General features: G+C 56.9%; 2 protein-coding genes across 10 annotated transcripts; one reads left to right on the forward strand and one right to left on the reverse strand.

Moving 5' to 3' along the window:
* The first annotated feature begins 227 nt into the window (after positions 1 to 227).
* LOC309599196 (alpha-1,6-mannosyl-glycoprotein 4-beta-N-acetylglucosaminyltransferase-like) lies at positions 228 to 16,713 on the forward strand. Of its 8 annotated transcripts, none has more exons than XM_082330446.1 (7): positions 228 to 1,531; positions 1,647 to 4,395; positions 6,753 to 6,978; positions 11,243 to 11,377; positions 11,655 to 11,802; positions 12,848 to 14,039; positions 14,397 to 15,328. In XM_082330446.1, the coding sequence occupies exons 3-6, from the start codon at positions 6,826 to 6,828 to the stop codon at positions 13,990 to 13,992; spliced, it is 1,581 nt and encodes a 526-aa protein (XP_082186572.1). In that variant the 5' UTR covers positions 228 to 1,531; positions 1,647 to 4,395; positions 6,753 to 6,825; the 3' UTR covers positions 13,993 to 14,039; positions 14,397 to 15,328. The 8 variants fall into 8 exon arrangements, 7 of the variants coding, with proteins under 7 accessions (XP_082186572.1, XP_082186573.1, XP_082186576.1 ...); XM_082330447.1 differs by having other exon boundaries at positions 228 to 783; positions 882 to 4,395; XR_014230222.1 differs by lacking the exons at positions 228 to 1,531; positions 1,647 to 4,395; positions 6,753 to 6,978 and adding exons at positions 5,066 to 5,457; positions 15,726 to 15,838 and having other exon boundaries at positions 14,397 to 15,344.
* Positions 15,498 to 23,801, reverse strand: TMEM9 (transmembrane protein 9). Of its 2 annotated transcripts, none has more exons than XM_082330456.1 (6): positions 23,278 to 23,567; positions 21,314 to 21,415; positions 20,788 to 20,879; positions 20,250 to 20,358; positions 19,609 to 19,740; positions 15,498 to 17,497 (listed from the first exon to the last, which is right to left on the reverse strand). In XM_082330456.1, exons 1-6 carry the CDS (start codon positions 23,284 to 23,286, stop codon positions 17,348 to 17,350), a joined length of 594 nt encoding a protein of 197 aa, XP_082186582.1. In that variant the 5' UTR covers positions 23,287 to 23,567; the 3' UTR covers positions 15,498 to 17,347. The 2 variants fall into 2 exon arrangements, with proteins under 2 accessions (XP_082186582.1, XP_082186583.1); XM_082330457.1 differs by lacking the exon at positions 23,278 to 23,567 and adding an exon at positions 23,735 to 23,801 and having other exon boundaries at positions 15,500 to 17,497.
* Positions 23,802 to 25,452: the final 1,651 nt, after the last annotated feature.

Consider the following 25,452-nt stretch of genomic DNA (forward strand, 5'->3'; position numbering starts at 1 on the left):
GGTCCCTGGAACTGTTCATTTAAAATCCTTTTGGTGCTAATGAAAGTGGTCCTGTTTTCTGTTCGGGAAGAAGCAGGAGGTTTTGCTTTCCAGCTTGAATATGACCAGAAACAATTTACAAAAAAAAAAAAAAAAAAATCCGTGTTTGTTTTGCTGCAGCGTGATATTTTGGTGTCTGAGAAGCGCGGTAAGCAAAGCAGCAGTGATCAACCATAACGCTAATTCACGGTCCAACAGATAGGAGTTTAAGGAAAGAAAAAGAAGCAGAAATGATCAAACAAAGGAAGTATTTCAAAGAGGATTTGTAAGGCAAAAGTCTTTCTTGAATGTAAAGATGCTCCCAAGTTCTCACCCTGATGTTTCCTCTTTGAAAAGAAGATCTAAACTTTTAAAACCAGAAGGTGCTTTTCAGAGAAGATAAACGGAGGGCGAGGAGCTGGAGGGGATAAACTAAAATAACTGAAGCAGTGATGAAGGACGTGACTCTGTGTCTTTTCTAAGAGCAGTGGAGCAGTGTTGGCCTGTTGACACCGGAAGGCCCAGAAGCCATTGGTGATCTGGTTCTTGACTAAACAAATTCATTTCTGTGAGGAAGAAGCAGCCCCGAAATTTTCTGTGGCTTTGGGTTGATGGAGCAGGGAGAGGGGCCCAGAGGCTGGGCCTGTCCGTTGTGTCCAGAACGAGTTGGGCTGGGGATTTAATTCAGCGGGTGAACATCGTGCTGCTGAGAGAGGGGGGTCTCGTGGAGGAGCGGCGGCAGGCAGAGGAGGGACTGGAGTGCAGGTGAGCAGCAGGGGAAGGAGGAACCCTGGGCTGAGTTCTGCTGCCTGTTGGTGCTTAGCTCCTCAGTCCTATTTCACGTCGGATCTTGTCTCAAGCAGGAGGAACTGAGCGCTTTTCCGTGCGTGATGTTTAGTGAAGCTCCTGGAAGGAGAGGGAGTTCTGCCATCGCGGTTTGAATTTAATGTGCAAATACCCCATGGTCCCTGTGTAGCTGCCTGCAAGGAGCTTCTTGTGTGTGCCTCTGCCGCTCTGTAAATCGCCACCAAGGACGTCTACCCCAAACTTGGATCTACGTTAGGTGCTCTGTGATGGTGACTTCACACAAATGGGTTTGGGAGACCTCCTGTCTCACAGTTCCCCTTTTCACTGCTGCTGAATACGCGGTGATGCCAACAGGTCAGCTTTGAAACTAGATCAGTTGAAGCAGAGATACAGGGCAAGAAAAACGTGTCGCAACCGTGATAAGGAAGCTGGTTCCTGTGGTAGTGGAGCCTGGTCCGAGTTGTGATTGCCTTTGTGGTGCCCGAGAGGAAGGGCAGCAAGTTAGCGCTGGAGCTGTGGGTGAAGGCTGCAGCTGCAGCGCTCCGTCCGAGCGGAGCGCTGTGCAACCCGTGGCAGTGCCCGTGCGGAAGGAAGCTGCTCCAGGACAACGGATGAATAAGTTCTTTTTTGAGGTGCGGTTAAATACCGCTGAACTCTGTGACAAGTCGTCAGTGGTCGTGTGGTGGACTTCCTCCACTGAAGTGCAGTAAGTGAAGCATTGTCAGCTTGCGCGGATATCTGTTGTCTTGGGCGGGAGCTCTCTGGGCTGGCGTACGCCCTCCTAGGGAGATGGCTATTCAGTCAGAGCCTGTTTTCTGCAGAATCCGAGGCGCTTTGAAGAGGATGCTTCAAGGCGTTTTCCACTACAGACCCTGAAAACTCCTCTGCTTTACGCGACGATGCCAGCGCCGTGTGCCTGGTGATTGCTGCTTGTGCAAGATGTGGACGTGGAGGGTGGGAGCAGAGATGTTCGGTCCCGGCTCGGGGCTGGGCAGCAGGAGGACGGAGCAGGCTGGTGTCTGCCTACAGCTCTGCCCTCACCTGCGGAGACCTGACCCAGCTGAGTGGGGACTGGGAACGGCGGCCTGCGCCTTGCTCTCACTTCCGTGAACAAATACAGAACAAATCTTAGGGCTGTGAGTTTCTGACATCTGTGAAAGCAGGAACAGGTTCTAATCGGGCGGATGGCGTTGTCCAGGATATGCTTAATGTTCTGGGGCAGAGGGACTCCGGCAGCACCCGCTCCAGATGGCGAATCGTTTTCAGCCCCGTTACTCTCCCTGGGCGGCTCGAGTGGAGCGGGCGGCACAGGCTGTCACGCCGGGAAGCAGAGGGATGGGGTGTTTCCAGCTGCCAGCGGACCTGCTGGTTTCAAACAAGGATATTTAAATAGGGACAGATGCCCCTAACCCAGAGGTGCCTCTCCTACACCAGCCTTTGTCAAGGCTGAAATGTTTAAAATGTAGAAGAACGATTTTCAATCTTTCCCTTTGCAAGTAGCAAACCTTACGATGACGCAAGTGACGGAGCCGTGCTGATGAGCAGCGCTGGCAGGGATCGGGGACCTGCTGCGATCCGCGCGGGGAGGCCGGCGAGGCGGCCGGGATGCTGCAGAGGTTGGGCTCTGCTTCCCCACATCTGGAGCTGCAGGGCACCAGCTTTTCCCCTTCCTCCCTTACCCAGAGCACAGAAACCCTGCGCGGGATCCGCTCAGCGATGTGACTGACTCCTGCCAGACCTCAGCCCCAAGCAGAGGGGGTTTCCACCCCGAGCCCAGCCTCTCTTGAAGGCCGTTTGCCAAAATAATCCTTTTCTGTGTTCTCCAGGGGTGGGATGCGGTGAGGCGGTGATACGACAGGTCTCCGCGGTCCCTGCCAGGGCTGCGGGCAGGGCAGGCTGTGGTTTGCTGTAGGATAATCACTTTTCTGTAGGATGTGACTCAAAAGGGTCCCTGGTGGTGTGGAAACGGAGCCCCAGATCGGCATCATGATGGCCGGAGCCCCGATGCTCCCCTGCTGCGTGGGGCCCTGTTTTACCTCTGCTTTGTCCTGCTCGGGCTCCTGAATAATGGAAGGGCTGTAAGCGGATCCGGCCCGGCTCTCCGGTTTCCCCAGGGGAAACGTGGAGGCTTGGCCACCACCCTGCCCTCACGTTGCCCCTGTCCTTGCTGGGGATCAGGTGTCGGATGGGAGCTGAGCCAGGGCAAGGGCTGGGTGCTCCGGGAGGGTGGCCGGTACCTGCGGTGGGTCCCCTTGTGCCTGTCCCACCCCAGTGCTCAGCTCCAGCCCCAGCTGGGGGGACTGGTCCTCCCTGGCCCCCCGGGCTGCATCTGTGCCTGCACCGCCGTGTGCCCGTCTCAAAACAGCCTTTGCGCCTGGGGCTTCTCTCTCTTCTCTGGTTTATCCCAAGAACAAGCCAAAATAGAATAGAGTATTTCAGTTGGAAGGGACAAAAATGTGTCTTTTAGCCCCGTTTAAGCCACCTCTCTATCCCCCAGGCAAAATAATAATAATAATTATTATTTTTTATTCAGTGAGCAGAAGGCGTGAGCAGCAGGTTTGGGCCAGAGGAAGGTTTGCGTGCGGCTCTGGGGGCCGGGGCCCCGGTTGTGCCTGGGCGCTGAGCCTGTGCTGTGGCCCTCGCAGCGGGGGACGGGTGGGGGGGCCCTTTTCCAGCACCCCAGCCAGCACTGGGGATTTGCCCCGTAGCACAGGGGGTGACGGGATGGGCTGGCTCAGGCTGGGCTTGCGGGACTTGCTTGGAGGGCAAGAGGACTCGGGACCGCGTCGCGGTGGCTGCTGGGGGCTGCGTCCTGGCTGTGGATTCCTGTTCTGCTCCAGGCAGGCTCATGGATGTGCCTGGAGAGGGTCAAATCCTGCCCTAGCTCTGCACCCTGAGGTGGCACGTGGGGACCAAAGGGGGATTCTGGGGGCTCTGCTGCACCCGTAGCAGTGCTGTGTGTTCCCTGAAGGGCACGGTTCTATGGTGGGGTGCCCGTTGCGCCCACGAGCGTTGGGGACCCCAGGGCTGCGCTGGGCACGGTGGCCCCCCACCCTCCTCTTCCTCCCCACGAGGGCAGGAAGGACCAAGCCCCGGTTCCTTCCTGCGCAGGGGTGGGGGTCACAGGGCGTCTGCAGCAAGAAAAGCCCTCCCCATCCTGCAGCTGCTGCCGGTTGTTTCGCCATCCCACGTGAGTCACCGAGCCCCACATCCCCTCCTTACCATGTGCGATTAAACAGCAAATTTCTGCTGGGTTCCACCGTCCCGGAGCCCATGGGGACAGGGCCGCTGGCATCCCGTGATGGGAATGTAAGGATTTAAAAATCGGACGGTGTGGGAAGAGCGAAAGCCAGCGGATCTAGGAGCCTGCGGACGTCTCTTCCTCTCCTTCTGGGCGCCATCGCCTGCTTCCTGCCCTACCTTACCTCTCCATGGCCACCTTTGTCCTCGCAGATGTGACCGAGGTCAGCGGCTCCACCTGAACCCACAGCGAGCAGCTGGGGCTGGAAGGCGTCGCAGGGGATTTGTAGAAGACGGAGCCTGGGAAGAGACCTTGGGGCCTTTCCGAAGGTAGGAGAGGTCCAGGCCAGCGAGGAGAGGAGGGAAATGGGATCCGTGCTTCAGTGCGGATGAATGGGGAGGATGGGGTGGAGGGAAAGGGAAGGGTCTTTCCCTCCGTTTGGATGGAGAGAGAGGTGGAGTGCCTGGCTCGGAGCTGGGTGCAAGCGCTGCCGTTGGGCGACTCGTGGTGGGTGCTCCGGGCTGCCGGGGCCGCGTTGCCGCTGGGGGTCTGGAGGAGGGAGTCGGAGGGGGAGAAATGAGGCTGGGGGGGTGGAGGAGCTGGGGACAAGCTGGGCTACAGGAAGGGCCCCACGCGGCCCACGTTGGCTTGTGGGGATGAAAGTGGCTTTGTCCCCAGCCGGGGCTGCGATATCCAATGCTCCAGCGAGGAGCTGGGGTGTGCAGGGAAACCAGGGTACCCTCATGGGTGCATCCCGCCAGGGATCCTGGCAGCCAGCTCTGCCCTGCCCGGGGTGCCGGGGGGTTCAGTTCTGGCTCAGCAGCCCCGGAGGTTTCCGCTCGCTCAGCACAAAGGCTGGAAAATAATCAGCAGCAAAAAGATGCGATGGCTCCGTGTCCCCAGGCTCCTGGCTTGGTGCACGGTGCGTTTTCACCCCGGTGCCATCAAAGTGGCAGGTTTGCACGGGAGTTTGGGGTGCTGGGGCCTGGCGAGAGCCCTCGGGGGGGGGTCTGATCCTGCCTGGGGGTCTGGGGCTGCCAAGGGAGGTGGTGGGAGGCAGCCGGTGCCACCGTGGGGTGCCCAGTCCAGGGGGGAGGCTGAGGCTGCCCTAACCCCTGCAGCGGGGCTGGGGGCTCTTCACCCTGTCCCACCTGGGGTCCCCACCAGCCCGGCCAGTTCACTGCGCACTGGTTGGCATGGGGCAGAGGATGCCGGCGGACGCTCCTCCTCTGTGGGAGGCAGGCGAGGACTCGGGGTGGGGCTTTGCTGAGCAAGAAACCAGAGTCCCGCCAGCTCTGGGGAGGTTGCCAGGGCCAAGCACCCTGGTGAGACAGCGAGGCTTCCTGGCTGCTGCCGCCGTGCACCCAACGCGCCGGACTGCCGCGCACCCCGTAAGTCTCTGCCGCCTCGGTGGGTGCATCAGGAGCAGTGCTGGGCACGAGCTGTCTCACTGGTGTCATGGGATGGGGCTGCATGGGCAAGGGGTGCCCTGGGCCAGGGTCGCCTGGGGACCCGGAGCAGGGTGAGGGCAGGGTGGGGGCAGGGCGTCCCCGTGCTGTCAGCTGTGGGGACCGAACCAGACCCAAGTGTCCTCTTCCCAAGCTGCCTGCAGAGCCCCCCTGTGCTGCGGGGCTGTAGGACACCTGGGTTGACCTAAAGCTTTGGCTGCCGGAGTCCTGCGCTACTGAAATGCAGCTTTTCCCCTCCTTCCTCCCTGCGGGACGACCCTTGGAGCAGAGACACCCAGGGAGCGTGGGGCCAGACCCTGGGCTGGCTCCCAGGGGCCCAGGAGCACCCTGTCCCGTGCAGCCCCGACTGGCCATGATGTGCCCATCGGGGACGTTGTGCTGCCACAATTTGCCATGTCCTCTGCGGAGCAAGCGGCGATTTCTGGCACTGGGTTGCGCCCTGCCCCTGTCGGTCCTGGGGACCCCACCGGGAGGTGGTGAGGGGCACTGACGATGATGCAGGAGACCTGGCACTTACCCCCCTGGGGGACGCACAGCCTTTTTCCGTGCCTCGGTCTCCCCCAGCATGGAAAGGTGCTTCTGGCAGTGGGATGGTGAGCCCTGGTTGTTCCCTTCCTCCCCGGGCAAGCAGCCCCGCTCTCCCCAGCGCCGGAGGAAGCAGCTGGAGCCGCCTGCGCACGGGAAGCATCCGGCCCTTCCTCGCAGCCTCGAGGGACTGAGGCCGTGTATTTATCCCCTCCGCTGCTGGACTGAGTCACGGCTGCTGCGTCACGCAGCCCGTTTGCCCGGGAGTCTCTAAGCAAAGTGGAGGAATTCATCTGGCTCCGAGTGGGTGGCTCTCAGCAGCCAGCTGCCCCGGCCACCAGCCCAACGTCCCCACGGGGGGCTGGCTTTTGGGGACATCCCCAGCGGGGTGCTGAGCTGCGGGAAGGTGCATGAGGTGCTGGGGCAGGAGTGGGGACAGGGATGCTTTGTGGAGGCACCCGGAGCAAGAGCAGGCACCAGGAGGATGCTGCATCCCAGTGACGTGCCCATGGTGGCGTGGCCCTGGCTGCGCCCATCCCGCTGGGCTGCTTTGTTTCTCCATGGAGGCAAAAATCCAAAGCCCAATTAGGGGGTAATTAAGGGGCAATGTTCGTTACCTTCTGCTCTGTTAAGCCTGCGACGCAGAGCGATGCCGGAGGGGTGAGGTTCATGCAAACCCTCATTCCCCACAGGCTCCCTGCTCCGCACTCCATGGATGAAGCCGCTGCCCGCGGGAACTGAGCAGCACCTTGTTTTCCATCCAAGATGCGCCGCTGGCAGCCAGACGCCCTCCCAGCAGCCAGAAAAACTGTTGGCTATCCAGGATATAAATATGCCCAGGCTGATGCTGGCTGGCTGCCAAGCCTTGCCGTTCCTAGCTCGCCCCGTGGCCTCAGCGCTGCGCCGCAGACTGTGGAGGTCAGGGCTCAGAAATCCACCTCCAGAGTGGCTTCAGGGCGCGATGTCCCCGTGGCCGGGGATGGGTCCCTCGAGCTGCTCCCCGCTAAGCCGGCGAGCTGGCTGTGCCCCCATCGCTGCGGGGCAAGGAGAGGCCGGGGGGCTTTGGGAAGAGCTGGCCACAGGGCTGGCCCACGGCACTGAGCACCCCCAGTTCTCCCTGCTCTCTGCTGTGACCTGGACCGAGATTTTAAGCAGCCCCAGGAGCTCGTTGTGCCCCCAAGTGCTTCGAAGAACCAGCGCTAACCAGAGCTCAGCCACCGCCTTGTGCCACCACGGGCGTTCCTGTGTCCCCTTCCCCGACACCTGCTGGGTTCAAGGTTGGGGGAGGCGGCTCCTCTCCTCTCCTTGGCCAAGGTCTCACTAAGGCCATGGCTCAGCCCAAGGCTCCTTGGGAGAGAGCAGCTTGCTCTGTTTTAATTGCTTATCTCTGAGTAACAAGCAGTGTTCCTGGGTGAGGTCAGTATGGCAAGGACGGCACTGGCTGCTGCAGCGGGGGGGACCTGCTGTGCACCAGCCCATTGAGATGCTGGCAACCCCCCAAAGGACTTTTAGGCAGGGAAATAGGGGTTTTCTCCTTAAAATAAGCCCAGCACGTGCTCCAGGGCAGTGGCAACAGAGATGCTGTACCAGCCTCCGCCGTTTGGGGACCATGGGTGGGCTGGGAGCATCCACTGCACGGCGGCAGTTGATGCAGTGATGTGTTTAAGGAGAAGTCCTGGGTAAAGCCCAGCCTTCGCTCAGGAACTCCGGCAGCTTTCTCGGTGTTTTACCGTGCAGCTTGGGAGGGCTTTTCCTCCACGCGTTTGCATTCAAAGACGCTTCGACCCAAACGCGCTGTGAGCAGTTTGGACGGCGCCGACTGTGTCTGCCCCGCCGGGCTGGGCACTTGCTCGCTCTCCGCTTTCCTCTCTTCCCTGGCACACCCGGTCGTATTTATCACGGAAAAACCCCAGGCAAACACAGGAGCCCTTTAGCCTCCTGCCACGCCTCTGATACAAAGCAAAATATCTCAAGGACGGCACAAACTGCGACGAGTTCCTGCGCAGCGCAGCGGGCGCGTCTCCTCTGCCACTGCCCCACCTTCCCGGACGCCCTTGCCTGACAAGGACGAGGCTCTGCGAGTGGAACCGAACAAGAACCAGGACGCGGTTCAGCTAGCGAGGAGGCGTCGCCAAGGTTAAGTCGGCCTATGCTCTGCGTCAGAGCTGCTTCCTGAAAGACGGGTCGTCGTCAGAGGAGGCTCCCTTCTGAGGGGAGCAGAAGGCCCCAAGTGCAGACTGGACCCGCTGCTTAGGGAAGGCTGCTGCCGCCCTGGGGCCCGGCTTAAAGCTGTGAAGAGAAAGCTTCCCGCCCTGGTACGGCCCTCAGAGTACCCTCCATTATAGATTTTTCAGGTAGGCAGCGATGAAGTTGCAACAAGAAGCCCAAGGGCAATCAAGAGAGACTTCAGAGCCTTGGGACGACTGGTTAAGGGATTGGGAGCACAAGCAGTGTTCTCCTCCATCCTTCCAGGTGCAGGGAATGGTGAAGACGCAGGAAGAGCCAGCAGAGCGATGCCTGGCTCCGAACCTGGTGTCGCCGGCAGAATTTTGGGTTCTTTGGTCATGGGTTGGTTTACACGACACCAGGGCGGCTGGTGCCGGACGGGGTACCGCTGTCTCAAAGGGGGAAAAGGATCTTTGAGCGGGAGTTATCAGGGCTCATTGAAAGAGCTTTAAACTAGATTGGAAGGGGGAAAAGGATAAAACCAGGCTCGCTAGAGATAAACCTGGGCACGGCTCACCAATGTTTGAGGGACGGTGTGCTAGGGAGGTCCTTCGCTCTGCCGTTTCAGTGCAGGTGGGGATGGAGAGCCATGCAGCAGCGAAGACGCAAGGGCTATGGATGCGTTAGAAACCACAGAAGCACCTGAGAATGGTCACATAGGAATTAGGGCTTCTCCCCCCCAAAAAGCGGTGGGGTCAACAGCCCAACTGAAGTGCATCTACGCCAATGCACGCAGCATGGGCACCAAACAGGAGGAGCTGGAAGCCGTTGTGCACCAGGAAAAAACTATGACAGAGTTGCCATCACGGGAGCATGGTGGGGTGACTCACACAACTGGAGTGCTGCGATGGACGGCTCTAAACCCTTCAGAAGGGACGGGCCAGGAAGGAGAGGCGGTGGGTTGTCCTGTACGTTAGGGACTGTTTTGATCGTCTAAAGCTTAATGATGGTGACGACAAGGTTGAGTGTTTATGGGTAAGAATCAGGGGGAAGGCCAACAAGGCAGACATTGTGGTGGGAGTCTATAGACGACCCCACCGGGATGAGGAGGCGGACGAAATACTCTATAAGCAGCTGGGAGAAGTCTCACGATCGCTAGCCCTTGTTCTCGGGGGGGGACTTCAGCTCAGCAGATGCCTGCTGGAAATACAACACAGCGGGGAGGAGACGTCTCGGAGGGTCCTGGAGCGTGGGGAAGAGACCGTCCCAACACAGCTGGTGAGGGAGCCGGCTGGGGACGGCGGCCGCTGGACCTCTTGTTTGTGACCAGAGAAGGCCTGGTGGGTGATGTGATGGTTGGAGGCCGTCTTGGGCACAGCGATCATGAAATGATAGTTTTTGATTTTTGGAGAAGCAAGGAGGGGTCAGCAGAACGGCCACCTTGGACTCCCGGAGGGCAGACTTTGGCCTGTTCATGCCTGGTTGACAGAGTCCCATGGGAGGCAGCCCTGAAGGGCAAAGGAGCCCAGGAAGGGTCGAAGTTCTTCAAGAAGGAAATCTTACAGGCGCAGGAGCAGCCGTCCCCGTGTGCCGACGGACGAGCCGGCGGGGGAGAAGGCCGACCTGGCTGAACAGAGACCTTTGGCTGGAACTCGGGAATAAAAGGAGAGTTTACGACCTTTGGAAGGAGGGGCAGGCAACCCAGGAGGACTACAAGGATGTCGTGAGGTTATGCAGGGAGAGGATTAGAAGGACCAAAGCCCAACTGGAACTTAATCTGCCTACTGCCATAAAAGACAATAAAAAATGTTTCTACAAATACATTAGCATCAAAAGGAGGGCTAAGGAGAATCTCCATCCTTTACTGGATGCGGGGGGAAATATAGCGACAGAGGAGAAGGAAAAGGCTGAGGTACTCAATGCCTTCCTTGCCTCAGTCTTTAATAGTCAGAGCAGTTGTTCTCGGGGTACCCAGCCCCCTGAGCTGGAAGACAGGGACGGGGAGCAGGAGGAGGCCCCCATAATCCAAGGGGAAATGGTCGGCGACCTGCTGCACCCCGTAGACACGCACAAGTCTCTGGGGCCGGGTGGGATCCACCCAAGGGCGCTGGGGGAGCTGGCGGAGGTGCTCCCCAAGCCACTCTCCATCATCTCTCAGCAGTCCTGGCTGACCGGGGAGGTCCCAGTTGACTGGAGGCTGGCAAATGTGATGCCCCTCTACAAGAAGGGCTGGAAGGGGGATCCGGGGAACCACAGGCCTGTCAGCCCGGCCTCGGTGCCGGGGAAGGTCATGGAGCAGGTCATCCTGAGTGCCATCACGCGGCACGTGCGGGACAACCAGGGGATCGGGCCCAGTCAGCATGGGTTTATGAAAGGCAGGTCCTGCTCGACCAACCTGATCTCCTTCTATGGCAAGGTGATAGTCGATGCTGGCAGTGTGCCCAGGTGGCCAAGAGGGCCAATGGCATCCTGGCTCTTATCAGGAACGGTGTGGCCAGCAGGAGCAGGGCAGGGATGGTGCCCCTGTGCTGGGCACTGGTGAGGCCGCCCCTCGAGTGCTGTGCTCAGCGCTGGGCCCCGCACCCCAAGGCGGCCATGGAGGGGCTGGAGCGTGGCCAGAGCAGGGCAGCGAGGCTGGGGCAGGGGCTGGAGCACAAGGCTGGGGAGGAGCGGCTGGGGGAGCTGGGGGGGCTCAGCCTGGAGACGAGGAGGCTGAGGGGAGCCCTCATCGCTCTCTGCAACGGCCTGAAAGGAGGCTGGAGCCGGGGGGTCGGTCTCTGCTCCCCAGGAACAAGCGATGGGACAAGAGTAAATGGCCTCAAGTTGTGCCAGGGGAGGTTAACATTAGATGTTAGGAAAAATTTCTTCACGGCGAGAGCGGTCAGGCCCTGGCCCAGGCTGCCCAGGGCAGGGGTGCAATCACAGTCCCTGGAAGTGTTCAAAAAACGTGTGGATGTGGTGCTTAGGGACAGGGTTTAGTGGTGGCCTTGGCCTGATGTGCCCCTTCCTCCCGCAGGCCTCAGCGTGCCAGCCTGGTGCTATGCGATGCTCCCTGAAGCGCTCCCTCACAGCTGCACTTGCAGCCTCCTTCCTCCTCCTCCTCCTCCTCCTCCTCCATGGGAGCAGCCGGCAGGAACAGGATCCCCTGGAGGTGAGTCCCCCACCAGTGATGTCCTGCTGGAGCAGCCACCGGAGCATCCTCCATCCCTGCCTGCCCCACACAGACCCCAACCCCAGCTCTGCTCCCTTCCCCTCCCCTCAGCATCCCCAAACCCCAGCTCTGCCTTCTCCTCTCCCCGATCCAGGAGCTGGGAGGGCAGGACAGGGGCTGCCCCTCATTTCTGGGTCCCCCTGTTGTCATTACCCCTTGCTCACGCATCTCCATGGTGCTCTGGGGTCTGACCTGGCTGTCTGCGGCTCCCATCCAGGTGGAGCTTAGGGGCTTGACCCCAGAAACGATCCTGCAGATGCTGCAGCCGGGAGGAGCCCAGCGCATCCTCAGGGACATGGATGACCTCTCTGCACTCCACAATGTCTCCTACGACCTCCTCGCTGGCTCCCTGTCACCCCGCAAAAGTGAGTGGCTCCAGGACCCCAGACTGAGCCGGGCTCTGGGTTTGCACATCTCCCATCACAGCTGCACGTCCCAGCATGGATCTGCCCCATCGCTGCTGCCGCCGGGGCGGGGAGGGGTCTGCTTCCAACCTTTTTGGAACAGGAGACCTGCTGATACCTGGTGACCTCCCCCCAGCCAGCCCTCGCTGCTCTCCCTGGGGAGATGGAGGGGTAGAGGAAGGTCTGCATGCTCCAAGCGTGGTCCATGCTTCTGCACCTTGGTACTGGGGTGACCGCAGACATTTTGGGTTTCCCAGTTCTCTGTGGGGTGGGTGGCTGAGATCCCCTCTCCCTCGGGCTGAGTTTCCTGTTCCCCAGTCAGGAAGGTGGAGATGGGGCTGGACCACTGGGACAACCACATAGTGTGGGAGATGTGGGTCAAGCTCTTGGACAGGTGGACGAAAAGCAATTCACATGCAAACACCACGGGAAGGAGCTTAGGGCAGCCCCACGCAAGCCCACGCTGAAACCAGAGGTCCAGTACCTGCACGGTGCTGCACAGACCAGCAGCCAGAGAAGCTGCAGCGAAGCTGAGCAAATGGAGCCGCAGGTGGGCGGTGGGGAGGCCAGAAGGATGCCTCAGCCCGCTGCGGTTGCATCTCCGCGAGGTTCAGAGTAGGGTAGGGGCACGCTTCCAGGATGTGTAGCCATGCCACACAGCCATCCCTGCCCCATAGACTGTCTCTGCACTGTTCCTTCCCCAGGTTTGGCTTTTTTTTAAGGTCTTTTTCCCAAATATTTCTTCTTCAGAGGAACCCCTGACTGCTCATCCTGCCCTCTCCCTGCCATTTGAGCCAATTTTGGGCACCTCCTAAGATGCTGGGGGCTTCAGCTTCAGAAAGGACCTGCCGGCCTTGGACAAGGGCCATAAACACCATTAGCCGTGCCAGCTGGCCATGCGGAGGGCTTTTTGGAGCCCCCTCCTTGTGGCTTGCAGGGAAAAACCTCACCATGGTGCAGCCCAGGTCACCCCTCAGCCTGCGAATGCCTTTCCTTTGCCTTGCAGAATTCCTGGCGGTGGGATTGGCGTCGGTGCAGCGGCCACGTGGCTACTACCTCCCAGACACGCTCCAGTCCCTCTTCAAGCAGTCGACGGAGGAGGAGCTGCAGGAGATCGTGGTGGTGGTGCACCTGGCCGACGCGGACCCCACGTGGAACATGCGCGTGGCTGCGAACATTGTCCACAGGTTTGCTCACCACATCCTCCTGGGCCGGCTCCTGCTTATCCACGTTCCCCACGAGTTTTACCCCACCCTGGAGGGCCTCAAGAGAAACTACAACGACCCAGAGGAGCGGGTGAAGTTCAGGTCCAAGCAGAACGTGGACTATGCCTTCCTCCTCGCCTTTGCCGCCAACCTCTCCTCCTACTACTTGATGATTGAGGACGACGTGTGGTGCGCCAAGTCCTTCTTGACGGCCATCCGCAAGGCACTGGCTTCCCAGGAAGGCTCCAACTGGGCCACCCTTGAGTTCTCCAAGCTGGGCTACATCGGTAAGCTCTACCGCTCCAGTGACCTTCCTCGCCTGGCTCGCTTCCTCCTCCTCTTCTACCAGGAGATGCCCTGCGACTGGCTGCTGGTCCACTTCCGCCTCCTTCTCACCCAGAAAGACGTCATCCGCTTCAAGCCCTCCCTCTTCCAGCACATGGGCCTCTACTCCTCCTTCCAGGGCACCATCAACCGGCTGGAGGATGACGAGTTCCAGGCCGATGCCTTGGACCTTCCGGACAACCCGCCAGCGGCCTTGTTCACCAGCATGTCTGTCTTCGAGAACTACGAGCCCCTCAAGGCTTACAGCACAGCAGAGGGGTATTTTTGGGGGAAAGACCCAGCAGCCGGCAGCGTCTTCTCCGTTGTCTTCCACCAGCCGGCCCGCATCACCCGCGTCCGGGTGCGCACAGGCTCCGATGAGCGCCGGGGTGATTTCCTGCACGCGGGGGTGCTGGAGGTGGGCCGGCGGCGGCAGGCCGATGGCCGGGACTGCTCTGCCTACACCACCGTGGGCACCTTCGAGAAGGGGACCTTTGAGCAGCGGGGGCTGGAGAGGGACGTGCCCGGCCCCGTGGAGTGCGTGAGGATCCGGGTAACCCAGGACCAGAGCGAGTGGCTCATCATCCAGAGCATCGACATCTGGACCACGGCAGGCACCTGACCGGGGACGTGGCGGGTTGCCAAAGCGGCTGGAGTTTGTACTAAGAGGTCCTTTATTTTTCTCACTCCCTTTTTTGATAAGGAATTTAATAATTGGCTCCCACTGGCGCTGCCGCCCGTCTCCGGCGGGATGGCAGGCGCTGCCGTGGGACGTGGATGGGGCCGGGAGCAGGGCCCCCGGGCTGAGCAGTGCCGGGGGCGTGGGGAGGAGCAGGGGTTTGGGAGTTTCAGGCCGGGCAGCAGCAAACATTTCCTCCCAGGGAGGATGGTGCACAGCACAGAGCTAATCAGCTAATTAACAAAGCAAATAATTAACCAGGCAGTGGCATTTTTTGCAACTCCTTCACGCCATCCCTTCGCCGGCTCAGGGTTCTCACCCACCGACTCTTGATTTTTAACCTGCAGTTTTTTTCCTCTCCTATCCCATTTTCAAGCGGTTCCTGGGAGGGGCCGGGGGAGGACACGGGGGTGCTCCCCACCAAAGCCCTCGCCCTCCGGGATCAGGGAGCCAGGGGTCCGGTCGCTGGGAGCAGGACCCCCACCACGGGCGGTCACCGATGGCTCAGTGCTGATCAGCGGGGCACCGGCCACCAGACGGACCCAACGCACGGCTCGGTCCCTGCGCGACAGCCACGGCAGCTCTCCTCCCGCCGCTGCTCCTGGTCAGACCCTTCAAACAGATTTTTTCCCCGCTCTCGGGGGGCTGCGATTCCCAGGGACCACAGCCTGTGTCCATGAGGGATTCACACCGAGAGGGAAGGACAGGCGAGATGGGGTTTCTACAAGAGGGAGAAAGGTCCAACGATTGAGGACTACGGAACAAGGCTGGGTGAAGGAAAACGTGACCTCGGTATAATGCGCGTTAGTTCCTGACTTGAAATTCTGCTATGAAAAAACAGACCTTGTTTCTTAGTACTTTTAAACAATTTTCAACAACTCCAACTCAATGCAACTATTTATTAAAAAATAAAATGCCCAAGATGTGGTACCTGAGACGTTTCAGCTTTTTTGACACCCAGATCTGAAAACGTGAAGTTTATACAATCCTATTTTGTGTAGATATGAGGGTGTGTACTTACTGGGACTTTTGCCCTGTAGTTCGTCAAATTTGATAAAAAGCTCAAAGATATTCGGTTTCTTGGAATATATATAAAAAAAAAAAGGATGGATCAAGACCTTACTGCTATTGTGCTTCTTTTTTCACCTATTTCTTTCTTGAGGGAAAGACTGTAGCCTGCCCTCAACCCTTATAGCGTGTCCGAGAATCCACACGGAGGAAACGCTATAGGAGGAACTTCAGTCACACCAGAGAATTCAGTGATGAAGCGTTAGGAAATCGGTCTCTTTTCCCAGGTAACAAGTGATAGGAGGAAGGGAAACGGCCTCAAGCTGCGCCAGGGCAGGTTTAGGTTGGATATCAGGAAAAATATCCTCACCCAAAGGGCTGTCAGGCTGGAACAGGCTGCCCAGGGAAGCGGTTGAGTCTCCATCCCTGGGGGTATTTAAAAGCCGGGGAGATGTGGTGCTTAGGGACATGGGTTAGTGGTGGCCTTGGCAGTGACAGGTTAACGGTTGGACTCGATGATCTTAAGGGTCTTTTCCAACCTTAGCAATTCCATGAATGCGAAGCTCTGGGTACTTTTTAGCCTGGCGAGGTGCTGACGGGTGACTGGGGTACATGCAGGCTGCAGGCACAAAGCCCCTGAAACGCTTCCGTTTGGATTTGTCTGGCAGGATCAGCTTGGAGGGCTGGATCCTGCTGGGCAGCTTGATCAAAAGCTGTTGGCACCAGCGTGCAAGGCGGTGACCGGCACCTCTCCCAGTCAGGCTTTTAGCACGGACTGCTCAGCGTTCAACAAACAAGGAGGAATTCTGATCTGCTTGCCCTTCCCGCGAGACAGCCTGGAGCGGCCTGTCGCTAACTTGGGCCAAGCAGGACTGCTCTGGTTTGCTGGCGTTTGAAGCCCAGCTCTCCTGGAGCAAGACAGTCACCCTCCGAGCACAGACAGGCACAAACCAGGGCCGAGGACCCACCTGCAGTGCCAAAAACACCCCAAGCGCCGTAACCACAGCTCAGTCTTGAGGCCCTGCATCAGCTTGCCTGCTGGGCACTGGAAGGCAGCCTGGAGAGCAGGCGCGCAGGGCTGGGAGCCCCAGACCTGGCGTGATGGGACTTTTCCCCGAAAAAAAGCCAGCCGTGTAATAGATCTTTGCATTTAATACAGAGATGCTACATGATGAACTCCAGCACCTTCCTGACGTTATCAATGCTCTCAGTGGGATCAACACACACACTGCAGAATCACTTCGGTTTCCTCCACACGGCCCGAGTACAGCCGCGGCTCTCGGCGTGTTTTGAGTAGCACGAGTGTCCCCTTTCCAGGGCCCCAAGACCCAGACAAGTGTTTACAGTGCTCCAGTAGAGCCTTTGCCCCAGTTCTCCTGGACACAAATGCCCCTGCCCGCACTGCGAGAGCGCCAAGGGTTACTAACGTGGGTACAAACGGAAAGCTTTCTCCCCAGTATGTTTTTACCCACTGCTAAAGCAGGAAAAGATAAAAATGTAAATCAACCTTTCACCTGTTGGTCTCTTACTTGTGAACGTACTAATCGGTTCTGTGACATTCACCTCCACAGAAACAAGCTGCAATCTGAGTTGTGCTGGTGTAACTCTGGACAGACTCCACTGACTAGAGGGGAAATCCACGCAGTTTACACCAGGGTAAGTGCAAGCAGCAGCTGAGCACTGGCAGGGAACTCCCTCCTCCTCCTTCCAGTGCAACGCACTTGTCTCAGCACCACGACACCCAATTAACACTGGTGCAAACTGGAAGAGGAGGCGGCTTCTTCATCCTGGAGGAGCGCCACGTAATTTATCCCACATAAAAATGATCCTGCTATTTTTATCCCAGGAAGATTCAGCCAGCTTCCGACACTCTGTACCGAGACCCCTGTCTCTGATGCGGGGGTGAGCCGACGGAGACTTCAGTCCCAGCAAGCGGTGCCCAGCCGAGCCCAGCGCGCCGGAGCTGCAGCCCCTGCTCGAGTCAGCCCGTGAAGCGGGGCGGCAGCGCTGCGTACAACTGACCATTCGCATGCAGCCACGGGGCTAACGATCAGCGCAGATCTCGGCCAGGCAAGGGGTAAGGAGCCTCTGGGCTGAGAGGTAAAGGGCAAGGGGACAAAACCAGAGGCAAGCATTTTGGTCTGCTTCTCTGTATGAAGACGGTAAATCAGAGAGGGTTAGAGCTTTCAGTCAAACACCACGGATGTCCCGAAGGATGACTTGCTGTCTATCTCGACCAGCGGAGCTACCCTGTCTTTTGGGAAGTGGTGCCGCATAGCTCAGCAAAGATCTAGCTCAGCATCTTGTGGCGGTCAAAAACTGTCTTCCTCTGCTCCTGCACCTGGCGCTTCCAGCGCTGCTGGGCCCCCTCCACCCTCTCCAGCACCGTGTTGGCTCTAGCGCCAGACGGGGTGAGGGCTGCGGCCAAGGAGCGAGCATCCTGCAATGGAAAGAAACGGTGACAGAGATCAAGGCACGCCCGGCCTGAACACAGAAGGCGGCAGCTCGACTCTAGGAGAAATTTCAACTGAAAGGCAATTCAAGGCTTGAGTTGTGCTGATGAAGCAGCTCATTTTCAGAGCTCCTCAACGCCAGCCCCCCAGCTCCCATTGGAAAGCTTGCTCTTGGGGAGCACCCATGGTAAAGTCACAGGTCCCAGATAAAAAGTCCCCAGGAGAGGACCTGCGCTAAGTCTAAACCTCTGCTGGAAATCCACTGCTAGGAGTCTACAAGGAGCCACACTGCTAAAGCAAACTGCATCACCCCGCTGAGACTGGGCCAACAGCTTCCACTGTCCTTGGCATACTAGCTTACACAGTCCTGCTCCTCTGTTTCTGGGATGGTGCTGCAGGACTTCTGTCCAGCCCTGCTGCACAGACTGCTCCGAACCACCACACCTGCACTGCAGTAACGTCAGAAGGCCCCTTGGGTGGGGATCCATTCTGGCACACAAACACCAAGGCAATCACAAGGCCTATCCCAAAGAATTTACAGTCCAGCACACTGGAGTGAGGTAAACCTCACCTAATGTCAGTCATTTACAGTGTGCACCTAGATCTAAATCTGAATTATTGCTGTGGAGGAGTGGAGAGAAAGCATACTTTTGGGATACAATTCATCTCCTCCTGCAGGACCTCTTTTTTTCAGCAGAGGGAGATAACGGATAGATGTGCACGCCAGAGCAGCTACTCCTCACATCGGCATATGAAAGAATTGCGGTTTATACTTACAACCCAGTCTGATCCAGTGGTTTTCTCAGAGACTAGGAGAGGAGAGTACCTTCAAACATCGCAGCTTCCCTTCTCAAAGTGTGACTGAGCTAATCGCTAGCATCCAGAGCAACCAATCGCTAGGGAAGGCCTCCTCACGAGTCTCCTCCCAGCAGCAGGGGCAACGCTGGAGCACAGCCCTGGGGCTCCACCAAGGGAAGGAACTCAGCTCCAGGAGAGAGTTCTGCCTAGCACGGCGCCCCGTGAAACTCCGCATCTCTGAACTGAGAAAGCCACAAGGGAAGCTGCGTCGCAGAGCCACGCGTGGCACGAACAGGCAGCAAGGCTCGGACAGCCCTTGCATCTCGCAAACAGAGCATGAGCTACAGATGCAATCAAGCACGGGAGCTAATCACTGTGCATGCAGCCACTCTGCTCCTCCACACTAGCCATCAGCTCTGCCTCCAACAATTCCTCTCTGAGAGACCATCCCCGTCTCAGTCTCCTGTATTTCCCTACAAAAGAAGGGAAGCCTCAGGGGAAGAAGAAAAGATTTAGAAGTCAGGGCGCTCTTGTTCTGAAACACCCCTTGGAATCAGGCCCGATCATTCCCCCTAAAGCACTGCCTCTCTCCCAAAGGGAAGGATGTTATATGCTGGATGCTGAAATGGCACGAATTTCATCCAGCAAGAAATTTGTCCTCCCCCAAAATCAGAGAGAGAGAGAGGCTCTCTCTTTGCTGCTCTTCTTGCCCAAGAAGTCGTATGCCAATGTCCCCCAAAAAGATGGGATCTGAGTGAAATTCTGCTCTGGGGAGAAGCACAAGGAACAAGAGCCTGGATACAACAGGGCCCAGCCCCAGAGCAGGGTCAAACAACAGCACCTCAGAGGCCGCTCTTTTAAGCATCTAGAAGAGAGGCCAGCCCCATGTCTCAGCAAATAATTAAACCCATCCTTCCCTGGAAGCTCACCTAGGGCACTGCACAAACGGGAACCGTTTGACTTTTTGTTTCATCTAGACAGACGTACCAAATTCAGGCCACTTGGTAAAAAGCCACGCCCTGCCCCAGAGGACAGGTCTTGTCTTGGGCTCGTAATACAGAACTGGTACTTTGAATATTTCCTTGTGCTTCAGCAGGATCTGCACAGATCTGAGTCTAAATGTTTACCTGTGGTAAGTGCTCAAAAAGCAACAGCGCTGGTCCCACGCTGGATCAGAGGGGACAAGCACGAGGTCGCTCTGCTTCCCTGTCGGACATGCTCTTGGCACCCTAGCACCCTGTCTCCACCGTGACCGCAGCCACCCACCTGCACCCTGCACACACCAGCAGCACAGCCTCACCTCATTCTCCTCCTCGTTGTGCAGGGGCTGGGTATAAGCGTCTGGCTTCCGGATCAGAGGGTCCACCAGCACAAGGAAAGCCATGTAAAGCAGCAGTGCGCCCACCACGGACAAATAAATGATGATGATCACCTGCAGTTAAGGACAGCACAGTGGGAAAGGATCAGTAGTGTAGATAAGACGCACCACAGAGGCCAGGAAGCTCCAGTCACACCTGCCTCTGATGTTTGATCTCTTCTCTCATTCTAATTTTGCTCACTAGAAAGTCTCTTGCACTTGCAGGAAGGCCAATGAGATGCAAGTGCAATCACTGCATAAACCGTGCTGATCTTCTCCGCACTGTGCCAATTTAGGACACGTGCTGCACGTGAAAGGAGACCAACAAGATGGGTCCCCGGTCAGAGGTGCCGGGCACTGTCACACATCCTCAGCAAGAAGACTGGGCTCCCGTGCAGCCTGCTCCTCGCTGCCAGGAGCCCTCCTGACTCAGAGCCCCCAGCACTACCACCGTGTCCTAGCTGTGATAGTTTTATTTTCCCTTTCTGGGCTCTTTTCCAGGAACCCACCAGTCTAGCTGTGCCTGGGATGGCGTGGCATGGCAAGGAGAAGGAGCCAGCCACAGGGAGCAGACCCACAGTTACCTTGATGGTGGTCGTGCTGCGCTCCTCGTACTTGCATTCGCACAGCAGGCAGTAGGCCTCCACATCGTTCCCTGGCACCGGCATTGGCTCCACAACATGCAGGCAGTTGCTGCAACACAAAGAAACCAAAATCAGCAACAGGACAAGGGGAAACCAGGGCTCTGTGGAAGGACGCTGGGGTGACTTTTTCTGTGTCCCAGCTTTCCCGTCACACTGATCCAGTTTTGAGAGTTCCCCTCACAGCTCAGCTAGCCCAAAGTTCCTAGGATAGAGTGTCCAAGCACCTTCTGCAGGGATCTGGCCCAGGTGGAAGGGACTGGAGGGTACACCCTACATCTGCTGTGAGCTTAAGAAATCACACCTCTCAGGTTCCTCAATCTCTGTTCAAAAAATGCCCCTCACCTGGGTTGAACATCACCTACCAAAACAGCTTCCTCTGCCAATGCACAGGCAGGGAATTACTTCCTCAGCACCAGCTGGAAACTCCGGAGTGTTGGCTTTCATGGACTGACCCCTCAGGCTTCAACCCACAACTCACCAGTCCTTCTGGGACACGTTCTTGTTGTAAATGTGCCCGCTGATGTTCCGGTACGGGGGACAGATGCACTTGCAGCGGATGTCCTCCGAGCTCTGCAGAAGCAAGAGGAGACGGCGCTAGTAAGTGAACACGCGCATACAGTTCTGCTGCCCTCACCACCCAGGGGTGTAGGAAAAGGCAAGACATTCTCTAAGACAGAGAGAGGACTTCACACCATGTCTCTTCTTCCTGCACTGAGTCTTTCACATCAATAACTTCACAGTTTTAAAATGGCTTGAGCACTTTTGCTCCAGACACCAGGTACTTTTCAAAGAAATTTTAAAATGCAAACTCCAAAACACAGCAAAAGGCAGGGCAGAGGCCACTGTCACGTACACTCACAGCTCTACATATGATAAATACACATCTGCTACAGCACTCCTTATCTCTGCAGACTTCCACAGAAAAACAGTTGCTTCTCTGCCATTTTTGTTTCTGTTGTACTACACACACAGTTCAGTGCTTGTGTCTGAAGCTGTTCACTCACCTTGCTGGCTTGTGCTGGAGGAGAAAGGATGCAGCACAGCAGCGCGATCAGCAGCACGGAGCTCGCACCCTTCCGCGTGCACTGGGCAAACATCATGGAAGCCTGAGGAAACAAAAATTCACATCCAGGATAGAGGATCTCAGCTGAATGCTGAATACGAGTTAGTCTGAGCTTTCTTTTTTGGCCCACTTGCCTCTATTTTGCCTGGGAAGTAGAAATTTATCGCTGAATCAAGGCTGATGCCAGTCAGAAACTCCTGGGAACACTTAACACAGATCCCAGGAAACACTCCTACCAAAAAAGCTTCCACCATCTAGAGCCACACATCCAAACTACAACAGTCCTGCAAAAAATATTGCTGACTTCCTTACATTTTAACTTCTGCAACTCCACAAAACCTTCTGTTACTCTCTTACTATTGTGGAGCTCTGCAACGGGTATTTTGCTGCTGACAGTTTTGCCCAGTAAAAGATACAGAACTGGGAAAACCACAGACCAAGAGCGACCTAAAGAAGTGCACGGGGGCCTCATTGCTGTACTGTATAATAAATGCTAAATCATTCATCTTCTGATACTCAAGGTTTTGCTTCTGAAGGGGTCAGCATATTTTCCTCTCTTGCGAGCCATGAACTAAGGCAAGGGGGTGGAATATTTACTGACTCCTAAACCTCCTTTACCCCAAGAAACCTGTTCAGTAAAAGCCTAATTTTAAAAAATTCTTTCAAGTTGCTAGTTTGCTGAATTCCTTACATGCCTTTTGCTACACATGCGTAAAGTTGTTCTCAAGATGTGTGTTTGCACAAATCCGAAAGAATTCGAGTTCATTTTCTTTGCCACAAAAAGCAAAGCTAGTGGAGACAAAAGGCACAGCAGGCCTCGCGGTGCCACCTTGGGGAGAGCTCTGAAAAGCCCCTTCAGCACGGCTTTATTCAGGGAAGGTAATTTACACCTTCATTAATCAGCTCCATCCGGCGCATTAATCCCACAGCTAACTCCAGGTACTTACACTCTATTACCTAACATCATCCCATCAGTATTTACATCACTGGAATATTCTATCACCGTTTGCTTTATCTTATGGCAACGCTCTAAAAATTAGTGTAAATAATTCTTCATCGATTTTATGGATTACAAACACCAAGTTCCTCTCTTCTTTATCTAAACAAAACACCAGCCTCTTCTAACACGCTGACCTACCAAAAACCATCAAAATGCATTCCAGTCCTATCACCTTATCACAGGATATCTTAACCCTTTGCACCCCAGTTAGCAGAAACCTCCTCAAACAATGGTTCTTTCTCTGGAGACACCCTTGTGCATCGGGGTTTTAGCTCTTCATCAAAAATGCTGGTTAACGTCTGACCTATCTGAGCTGCACAGTGCACATTCCCCATTGTAAGCGGTTTTGGACGACTACTTGTTTGAATTTTTAACTCAACAATGGAACGCGTACCCGGAATTTAGTTTTAGCCTGCTCAACTAAATTCAGATCATCTGAACAACTCTTAAGTGTCATTTTTAATAAAAGCGGAGGAAATCACGTGATGAAAATACTATGTTTACCAGCAACAAAATAAAAACTTGGACTGACACCTAGACAGAGTCCCCCCATCATGAACTGTAAAACACCAGGGGCAATTTACACGTAGTTCCTTCCAAACTTGACAGCACACCTTCCAAGGGACACTTGCACACATGCCTTAAAGCTATTGTTTTCCAGACCGTCAGCCAAGCTTACAGCAGCCATCTGTCTCAAAGCATCGGTATCCGGACCAAAACCCAAGATCGCTGGGAACGACAGTGGAGGAGAGGGGCTGACGCGTGGGTAAGGTCTCGGCGGTCGGGACTGAGGAGCGTGGCAGCTCCCAGGCATTAAACCCCCTCCCAAAAGGAGCCCACAGCGCACCTGCACGCATCCACCCTGTGCCCCCTCTCCCTGGCAGCACCCCCAATAAACTCCTCACCTTTAACATCACCTGGAGCCCTTCTAAGCCTACATCTACGACGGCTCCGACACCTCGCCCACCGCCGCCGCCCCACCCCGGGGCCTGGGCTCTAACCACCCCCGACACCGAACCGACCCCCTCGGACCCCAGGTTCCACGCCAGGAGCAGGCCCCTTCCCCAAGGAGCGGGGCTTTCCCCGGCGGCGACCCCTCAGTTCCCGCCGAAGGGTGCTCGGCCCTGCGGGGGTCTCCCCGACCCAGCCTCACCCCGCTCCAGGGGGCCGGGGTGCCGCCGGTAATCCAGGCCTCCGCCGCCACAGGGGCCGCAGGCCGCCCCCACCCACCCAGCAACCGACCACCGGGCTCCCCCACAGCCCGAGGCCCCTGACGGCCCGGGCCCCCGGGGGCGGGAAGCGGCGGGGGAGCGGAGCAGGGAAGGGAGGGGACCGGCCTCCCCTCCCCGGGCCCGGCCCTACCTGCGGCGCGACGCCGGTGAGGGACGCTCACCACCCGCGGCCCCGGCGCCTGCAAGCCCCACCCCCGCCCCGCTCCCTGCGCGCCCATTGGTTGCAGAGGGTGATGCCCAGTGACAGGCAGTACCCGCGGCCAGTCGGAAGGCAGGTCGCCCCGCCGCCTCCTTCCCTCCCTCAGAGCGGAGGGGACGGGGTGGCGAGCGGGCGGCAGCCGGCGGTGGTCGGCCCCGGGGGTGCCCGGGTGGGATCGCTGTTGCCAGGCGGTGTTAGGCGGGCCTGGCCTGGGGCAGCTCCCACCTGGCTCCCCCTTCGTCGGGCAGGCCAGGCCCCCCGTCCTGCGGCTGAGCCCCGAGGGAGCCCCGTTCTCCCGCAGAGCGGCCGCCCTGCTCCCCTCAGCGGGCCGTGCGCCGTTCACACCAAAGGCGTTGCTCTGACCATCGAAGGGGAAAACCCGCGCCACAGCGGTGCCGTTGGCTATGTTTTTTGGCTGGTGTATGGTTATAAATGATAGTCACGGTCCTCTAGGCTCAAAGACCGCAGGTCTGCAATCAATCTCTTGTACTAGAAACCAATGACTCATTTTTGCCCCATCATTGTGCCAAGAAGAATATTGTGCCTTTCCAAAGCCGTGTGGTCTTGTGTTTGGCCAAAGAGATCATTTCTGAGATCTGGCTCTAGAAGTATCTCGGTTTTGCCCCATTTTCTGTGGCCGCACCCTTAAGTTCAGGCATGGAAATAACCTTGGCCGTGGCCCTGCTCTGTGGCAGCTCCCTGGGAAGCTCCGCTCTGCAGCTGGGGGGGGCGAACTGCTTCTCCGCCCGCTCGGCATTTTGCTGATTTACCTGAGCAATATGTGGTGTCTGATAAAATCGGCATCTAATTCTCTTTCAGGTAAAAGGCTTCCATTGATGGAAGGGGGAAAAAAAAAAAAGAGACCCAAACCTTTGGTTGAACTGCTTGGAACCTTGCGGCTGGCGGCTGGAGCGGGCGTTTCCAGTCCTGACAGAGTTTGCACCTTTGATGAAAATAAAAATAAGAAGACTAAGGTGAGATATATTCAGCCAGAAATATGTGTAAATCGGAGAGGAATGTCTGTCTGGCATAGATACTTTTAACTTTTTAGAAAGGAGTAAATTGATTGAGGCTGCTTGTTTTAGGGTTTGTAGAATGTATAGACTGTGGAGGCTGCCAGCCTTTAAAATGTCCCACACTGGTATTTAAAAGCCGGGTAGATGTGGTGCTTGGGGACATGGTTTAGTGGTGGGCTTGGCAGTGCTGGGTTATGGTTGGACTTGATCATCTTGAAGGTCTTTTCCAACCTAACGATTCTATGATTCTATGATTCTGTGCACCCACGTATGGGAATTACTGATGTAAAAGCCTTTTCTCACCCCATTGCTGTAATGTGACCCTGCCACGGCTGCGTTCCCCCCCCACTCAGCTGGAGTCTGTTACGGGACCATGGCCTATGTCAGCTGGACTGATCCAAGGAAATATTCCATGAGAATAATCCTGGGTATTAGATGCACAAGGGACTTCTAATTCCTTCCTCCTACTCCAGCGTTGCTGAGCGGAAGAACCTCTTTGGTGCTAACTCGCCGCTCTCACTTCAGAGCAGAACCTTAGGCCTGGCTGCGGGACACTGCCAATGCTGTGAAATGACTGAGTTTTTACAGGTTTAAAAGCCAGATGACCACGGGGATTTTATGCTACCAACTTTC

This window comes from Platalea leucorodia, assembly GCF_965183815.1.
Source record: "Platalea leucorodia genome assembly, chromosome: 19".
In the NCBI taxonomy this organism is placed as follows: domain Eukaryota; kingdom Metazoa; phylum Chordata; class Aves; order Pelecaniformes; family Threskiornithidae; genus Platalea; species Platalea leucorodia.

Excerpts from the sequence above, each read along its gene's own strand:
- LOC309599196 (XM_082330445.1), top strand. The coding sequence starts at position 5,263 with ATGGGGCAGAGGATGCCGGCGGACGCTCCTCCTCTGTGGGAGGCAGGC. Across the intron at positions 11,378-11,654 it reads AGGAACAGGATCCCCTGGAG|GTGGAGCTTAGGGGCTTGAC; the intron begins GTGAGTCCCCCA and ends GCTCCCATCCAG. Across the intron at positions 11,803-12,847 it reads CTCCCTGTCACCCCGCAAAA|AATTCCTGGCGGTGGGATTG; the intron begins GTGAGTGGCTCC and ends TTTGCCTTGCAG.
- TMEM9 (XM_082330456.1), bottom strand. Across the intron at positions 20,880-21,313 it reads CTCCAGCACAAGCCAGCAAG|AGCTCGGAGGACATCCGCTG; the intron begins GTGAGTGAACAG and ends TTGCTTCTGCAG. Across the intron at positions 20,359-20,787 it reads AACGTGTCCCAGAAGGACTG|CAACTGCCTGCATGTTGTGG; the intron begins GTGAGTTGTGGG and ends TTTGTGTTGCAG.